This window comes from Poecilia reticulata, chromosome 17 (genome assembly GCF_904066995.2).
Source record: "Poecilia reticulata chromosome 17, P_reticulata-male-v2, whole genome shotgun sequence".
Classification (NCBI taxonomy): Eukaryota; Metazoa; Chordata; class Actinopteri; order Cyprinodontiformes; family Poeciliidae; genus Poecilia; species Poecilia reticulata.
Genome location: NC_088846.1, coordinates 4962318 through 4969645, shown reverse-complemented (window position 1 = coordinate 4969645; position 7328 = coordinate 4962318). Strand labels below are relative to the sequence as shown.

General features: G+C 41.4%; 1 protein-coding gene across 1 annotated transcript; it reads left to right on the top strand.

Annotated features, from left to right (window-relative positions):
* Positions 1-2208: 2208 nt before the first annotated feature.
* On the top strand, positions 2209-4118 carry ahsg2 (alpha-2-HS-glycoprotein 2). The gene is made up of 7 exons (XM_008433262.3): positions 2209-2506; positions 2633-2743; positions 2865-2946; positions 3023-3177; positions 3249-3344; positions 3418-3486; positions 3565-4118. The coding sequence occupies exons 1-7, from the start codon at positions 2309-2311 to the stop codon at positions 3940-3942; spliced, it is 1089 nt and encodes a 362-aa protein (XP_008431484.2). The 5' UTR covers positions 2209-2308; the 3' UTR covers positions 3943-4118.
* The last annotated feature ends 3210 nt before the right edge of the window (positions 4119-7328 follow it).

Here is a 7328-nt window from a genome sequence, read left to right as displayed (position 1 = left end):
AAAATCACTGAAAATGAGTTAATGCATCACTATGGAGGATTGACTAATGCAGAATGTAACGTAAAATTCCCAAAGTCATTATTTCGTCATTAAGTCGGTACAGATTACTTGTATTTTCATTACATATTTGGAAATGAATACTCGGCCACCACACCAACGTTTGTAAGGAAAGCCTGTAATGACCGACTTCCTGATTCAAAATGTTGCAATGTGAGTTCTGATGAAAATGAGTAGAAGAGATCGTATTACTCTATTTTATCTTCTGTCGATTGATGCCTTTTAGATCCAGAATGCAAGTCGCCGAGATTAAAGCACCTGCAGATCATGAAAATGTCAGCGCCCAGGCCGTCTGTGAGTAAAATTTGCTGGATGTTTCAGGTTCTATTTACCATAAAATTAAAATGAATGCAGAAACCTGGCTAATGAATGAGAAACAGTTACTGTTGTATCTTTTTCTTTGAAGACGTTATTTGTCTGTGAACATGTCACACTAAAAATAGAAAGAAATGCTGGTTTTTGCACGTCAGATTTGCTTTATTCTGGAATTGAGAGGGCCACAAATGTTGCATTTTGAACATCCTTTCTGTATCACCTTCAGCAGTTTCACATCTGCAACTGCACTGATGTGTATAAATCTCGTATTTAACTTTTTTCACCCATTACTCTCATATTTATACAGTTCTTCTTGCCGTTTTTGAATTTATTTGCTTTATCCCCTATATTGCTTGGCCATTGTAACCATCGCATTTCTTCAACTAAGGATAAATGAAGTCATAGTCTGATATGCCTGTATCACTGGTGGTTCTTAGAGCGTCTAGAATGAGAGGTAGATGGTTTAGTTACAGTATCAGGCTCCTCTCCTGTGGAACCAACTCCCAGGTTGTGCCTGTGACACAGACACCGTGTCTGCCTTTAAATCTAGGAAGAAGTTTAGTCTTTTCAAATAAAACTGTCCTCTATAAACAAACTGAAGGTACAGTAGATCATGCTTTTTTTCTTTTGTTTTTATCAAAGCCATTAAATGAGCTGGGAAATTCTTCTTGTCACCAGAGTTGTTCCTGTCCACTGTCATCACGTGTTTGCTCAGGAGGACTGACTGACCTGTATTATAATTACAAGAAAATGAATTGCATGTGATTAAAGTCTCATTCACAGACATATGCTGTGAGATTGGCACCAAATGAATAAACTGAATAATAATTATCTCCTAAACTTGTTGAAAAGGCCAATATGCGTTTAAAATTACCCTGTGGGATCCAATAAAAAGAACTTGTGGTTTAATATTTTTTTCTATTATCTCTTGTGTTTTATTCCTTGTATTTATGTTTTATCTGATTTCACCTGCTGTCAAGCACTTTGGTTAACCTAGTGGGTTTCTAAAGGGATATAAAAAAATAATGTATTATTATTAATATACACCAATAAACACAGTAACAACAATGTGTTCTTGTTATTGAAAAGCTTATTGATCTCAGATGGATAACAATCAAATATGATGTCGACACTGATGTTGAATGTGTCCAGGTCACTAATCTTTAATAAAAAATAGTTGTTGCTCAAATCGCCACTGCCATGCACTATAGAAGCAGGAGAAGGTTTATCAAAAACACCACATTACTTAAAACAAACATTTGCAGCTGATTAGGTAAAAGGTGGAAGTTGAACAGGTTCATTGTGGGGTCAACAGAGACGGACCACCAAACAAACACACAGACACCCCCACTGGAGGACCGTTTAGAGTGGCCAGTAAAGATAAAATGCATGCTTGTGAAATGTGACAGAAAACGGCACTACTAGGAAAATACTAACACACACATGGGGCGAACACTCAAAGTCCACACAAAATGGCCCTAAGTGAGATTTGAACCCAAAGTCTTCTTAGAATTCATTAATGACCACTGATTTCAGCTCACGTATGACGTAAACATAGCTTGACATTGACTAACCAGTCATTTGTTATTTGGGAAGTAATTCCGTACATCAAGAAGTTCATGATGAGAAACAGGAAATCCTTCCATGAACTCCATCGTGATCCAGACATTTCATTTGTACCGTTATAAAATCCTACCTACTGATTTGAACTGGTGGTCACTTGCTCCATCCTAGACTTTGTGTCCATTTGTCTTGGCAGCTCTGCTGATACAGAGCGCAGCCCACTTGTGACGCAGGAGGAGGAGAGATCACAGTGTTTAACTTGGACCGGTTTAAAGTGCAGAATAAATGCAACACGGTCGACCAGAGTTCTGCCTCTTCTTTCCATTTTCTGCTTGCTTCGTTTCTCACATACCTCACTGTGCCTTGAAAAGAAATGCAACTCCTGGGCATCACTGTCGCTTTGGGACTACTGGGGGGGATATGGGCTCAGCCGAATATTTTGCTACCCGAGTGCGACTCCCTTGAGGCAGAGGAGGCTGCTCTGGTGGCTCAAGATCACCTCAACGCACAGCACACCCATGGCTACAAGTACACGCTGAACCGGATCGAAGAGATCAAGATCCACACTGTGGTAGGTCAGCAGTTGTAAATGCGAGAATCTCGGATTAATAGGATAATTGTATCCTATTAAGAACAAAAGGAAAATATTGAGGTAAACAACTTAAAGAATATTTTGTCTTATTTAATCTGCCTACAGCCTGATGGAAGCAATACATATGTGATGGAAATTGAATTGCTGGAGACCGACTGTCATGTACTGGACCCCACACCTGTTGCCAACTGCACAGTCAGGCCCAAACATCTGACGGTGAGAAAGCAGATTATTTTTCCACAGATGAGTTAGAGCGGCTCAACCATACCAGACATGATAATCAGACAAGAAGAGTAAGATTTTAAGCTGTTTGGACTGACTCTTTGTGCTTCTCTAGGCGATTGAAGGGGATTGTGATGTGGTGCTAAAGAAGGTTGCTGGTGTTCTCACTGTCCTGGCATTCAAATGTAAAACAGAAGGTAAGAGTCAACACACCGGCTTCACACAAAAATCACCACAGATTTATAGAGGGGTTTTTTTCTGGTTGATGTTTAGAATCAAGAGAAGACTTGTGCCGTGGCTGCTCTACCCTCCTTCCTCTGAATCACACGCAGGGGCAGGACTTTGTTCAAGCCTCACTGATAAAACTCAACAATGAGACACAAAATTTGACTTATTCACTCTTGGAGATTGGAAGGATGTCTTCACAGGTGGGTCTCAGCATGTAAAGGTCATGCAACCACAAGTTCAAGCATGCTACAACCTTTTAAATGTCTTTCAGGTTGTGGCTGGTGGGCAAAGGTACAAGGCAGAATTTGTTGTAGTTGAGGCCAATTGCATCAATGACACCTGCACACCCCTGAATGACACTATGGCTGTAAGTGGACAATATTGTGAAGTCTGGAGTAGTAGTTGGTAAACGGCATTAAAAAGTCTAACTTCCTTCTCAGGCACGTGGAATTTGCCTTTCCGAAGGCACAATCGATCCCAGCGTGAACTGCAAGATGTTTTCCACTCTGGTAAAACACTTTAAGTTCCTGTAATTTGAGATGACCCAATCTACCCAAACAATCTAAATGACATTTTTCTACTTTCAGATGCCACTTGTGGATGCAAACAACACCATAGTATCTCCCTTGCCACCTCAAGTTCACAACCACACTGGTAGGGTTTCTCACAAGCATGGCACTGGACACCACAAACTCACAGCCCTCCACAACCCCCACATGAGCAGCTATTTGTCAGAATCTGCGGAATCTGCTGAAGTGGTCCCTGTTGCCCCCGCTCTAATTGTTCCTGCTGCTGAACCTGCCAGTCCCTCGCCAGTTGCTGATGACTCGTCTTCAGACGCTTCGTCAGCCAGCGTGGAAGTCCCCATCGCTTTGGTGAAGAGAGAGGCACCCGCCTCAATTGTTGCTCCTGCAGCTCCTGTTGCTCCACTGCAAGTGTGCCCAGGAAGGATCAGATTCTTCTAAATGTCTTAAGCTCCTAAAGACTAAATAGTTGCTTTAACTACACTGGTACTAGAGGAACTGCTGCAAGTGTTTCGTAATACTCTTAGATTCAGAATAGTTTGAAACTGGTCATGTAAGCATTTTGAAAAGAAACAAGATTATACTAGAAATTAATAAAGATCGGTCCTTGTTTTTAACTCTTCACTGTGCTTTTTTGAAAATTAAGTTGGGTACTTAATGTTGCTGGCAAATAAAATATGGGTCATATGGGTCAATGAGGACACTTCGCATTATTGACAAAGTGCACAGTCCTATTTGTCAATCATGTTGACTCATGCAAACAGGACATCTCTGTACCCAGGAGTATTTCCAATAACTGGAGGAGTGGTGAATGTGGGGAGGCATGTAGTTCAGCTATAGCTTAAAAGATCAGTCTCCTAAGCACAAGATTTGAAACAGTTGCCTTCATTCTACTACCCTTACCAAATTGCAACTTTTAAAATTTTAATATTCTAGCTTTAACATTTGAAGGCTAAGTCACTTAATTTAAATGTTTAACTGAGAATAAATGTTCATAATTTGCATCGTCTTATTTTGAACAAAAATTAAAAATAACTGGCAAGCTTAGAATATTTACCAAACCTTAAATCAGATCAGATAATCCCCCCCCCCCCCAATACAAATATTAAAAACACAAAAACATGAGTAGTTTCTTTTTATTAAAGAAAACTCATTTCCTGTTTGAATTCCTGTTGTCCATCTGAAGAGGTTTGTGAATTTCTGCAAGAATCAGGGAAAGAAGTTATTTCAACAGAATCATATGAAACTCATTCAAAAAATTAACATACCTGTGGCTAGTTGGTCCATTGTAGCGCTCTTTACTTCTGTCTTTGCTGGAACATTGGCTAGAAACAATTGGATGAAATCTGAAGGTGTTTGGGACTTCCAGAGGTCAAATGATTTCAGAACTTCAGGCTTTAATTTGTCAGCACTGAAAGATTGTTCATGGTGCAAATTCACTGGATTAGGGTCAGAAGAGGTCAACAAACTTGAGTCACCATCCCTCTGCATATAGTTGCTACCATGTGAATGACTAGATACTCCTTTCCCCAGCCTCTTTAATTCTTGTCTTTTTTCCTGCAAAGACTTCAAAGTTTGTAGATGAGAATTTTGTCTTTGTTCTAGGGCTTTTGAGTTTGCACCATAATTCAACTCTCCAAAAGATGGTTGAGAGTCACTGAAACGGTTGGGCTTCTTTCCTGGTGGGCCATGCTGCAGTAGGACATGGCTTCGTGGTTTTGAATACAAATTTTGAGTTTTGTGTTTGGTCAAATTATTTGACCCCGTCTCTGATGGTTGTTCTTGAGTACCATTAAGGTCAACAGAGCTATTGGATACAGGATCATCTCCAGGCATCTTATAGTAAGGAGAGAAAAACCTGTCAATTGCACGTTTAAAGTTGTGATGTGTTGAACTTTTATATTCAGATTTGTGCAATGGCTGCTGCTCAACAGCAGGTTTATTTTGCAACTCTCCTACATGTTGGCCAAGATGAGGCATAAAATATGGCCTAGAATGGATAGTTTGTTCTGGAAATTGGATGTTAAAAGGTTTGTATTGCACAACTGGCTTCACTTGTTCACTCTCAGGCATCCACCGTTGAGATTGGTCATTGGGAGATTCAGATTTCCCTTGTTCCATATTTTGCGCTCCATGTGACCATATGGCATTGGGAGATTCAGCCCCAAAATAAGAAACTGGCTCTTCATTTGCAATCATTCCAAGACTACTCCTGGGTAGTGCAACAACACCATCTGGTGGCTGGAGAAAGTATTCATATGCATCAGAAGTTTGAGGTGCCTTAGGAGAAATTTGTGCTGAAGCACTAGCTCTTCCGGCCTGCAGAAATGGTGCGGAAAGCTTTTGTGGAATTTCAGCAGTTTCCAAGTCTTGGCTAAAGATAGAATAAGACACTGGCAAGAAACTTGTATACACCTGAGGTTCAGCTTTACTGTCACCTGGGATAGAAATGTAAAGATAATGATGCAAAGCTATTTGTAGGCAGCAATTGGATAATCCAGAAGGACAATATTGAAGACAGTAAACAGGGTTACCTTGATTTGATGGGGGAGATTCCATTTTTTGCTCATTTGGCAATACGGCAAACTGTTGCACATCAGACTGTTGCATAGCATGAGGTTGCTGTGAGTAATAAAACATGTTGAAGGGGTTTTTAACCTGGCCCTGTAGAGGGTGTGCAATGGGAGGCTGTGAATAATGGAAATGGTTTCCCAGGGTAGCTCTTTCACTCATTTCCACAGCTGGTGGTTTAGACTGCTGACAGGGTCCATATACTTGACCCAGAGCCATGTTAGTTGGAATGTTTGCCAGCTGATTTTCAGGCAACAGCTGATAATAAAAGCACCTTTGATTTTGTTGTTCTTGATCTTTATGATCTTCGGCTGTAGATCTTGAAGGTGACTTTGATTGTGTAAGGGTATCAAGGTGATAAGAGTAGAATGGCTGTGTTACCTGGCCCCGAGGAGGTTGTAGCTGTTGGGGTTGAGAAACTGTAATGGGCACTGAAGGTGACTCTGTTTTGTGGTAGATGTCAGAGAACTGCTCATAAACTTTGTTCTGAGGTGCTGCAGGCTGTGGGGCTTGAGTAACAGCAGGTTTTTGAGCCACCTGTGGATGGGTATAGGAGTAGAAAAATGGTGGGTATACTTGGGCTTTAGGTGTCGCTGGTTGGGGCGGCAGAGTCACAGCAGGTTTTTGAGGTGGGTGTGGTTGATCAAAGTACTGAAATAACGGTGGGTATACTTGAGCTTGAGGAGTTGCCAATTGTGGTGGCCTAGTTGCAGGTTTCTGGGTTGGTTTTGGTTGGGGATAAAAGGGAAATGGCAATGGGTATGCTTGGGGTTGAGAAGTTACGGATTGTGGTGGTCGAGTTACAGCAGGCTTCTGAAGTGGCGCTGGTTGGTCAAAGTAGGGAAAGAAACGTGGGTGTACTTGGGCTTGGGGAGTTGCCTTTTGCGGCGGTCGTGTTGCTGGTTTCTGGGTTGGTTTTGGGTAGGAATAGAAGGGAAAGTATGGCGAGTATACATGGGCTTCAGGAGTCATCGATTGTGGTGGCTCAGTTACAGCAGGTTTCCAAGTTTGCTGTGGGTATACTTGTGCTTGAGAAGTCACAGGTTGAGAGGGGTCAACTCGAGAGGGTTTTTGAGATGCCTGAAAATGGAAGGGGTACAAAGCCTGGTATAGATTGCCTTTGGGGGCTTCTTGTGTAATATCAGCAGGCTTTGAGGCTCGATTCTGCTGGTAGCAGAATAAGTAAAATGAGTAATATACTTGACCTTGAGCTGTTTTTGAATGTTGCAGCTGGGACCTCTGCAAGGCACACAAGA

What these genes read in the sequence shown, in the direction of transcription:
- ahsg2 (XM_008433262.3), top strand. Translation starts at nt 2,309, where the DNA reads ATGCAACTCCTGGGCATCACTGTCGCTTTGGGACTACTGGGGGGGATA. An exon ending in AGATCAAGATCCACACTGTG is followed by an intron (nt 2,507 to 2,632) that starts GTAGGTCAGCAG and finishes ATCTGCCTACAG; the next exon opens with CCTGATGGAAGCAATACATA. An exon ending in TCAGGCCCAAACATCTGACG is followed by an intron (nt 2,744 to 2,864) that starts GTGAGAAAGCAG and finishes GTGCTTCTCTAG; the next exon opens with GCGATTGAAGGGGATTGTGA.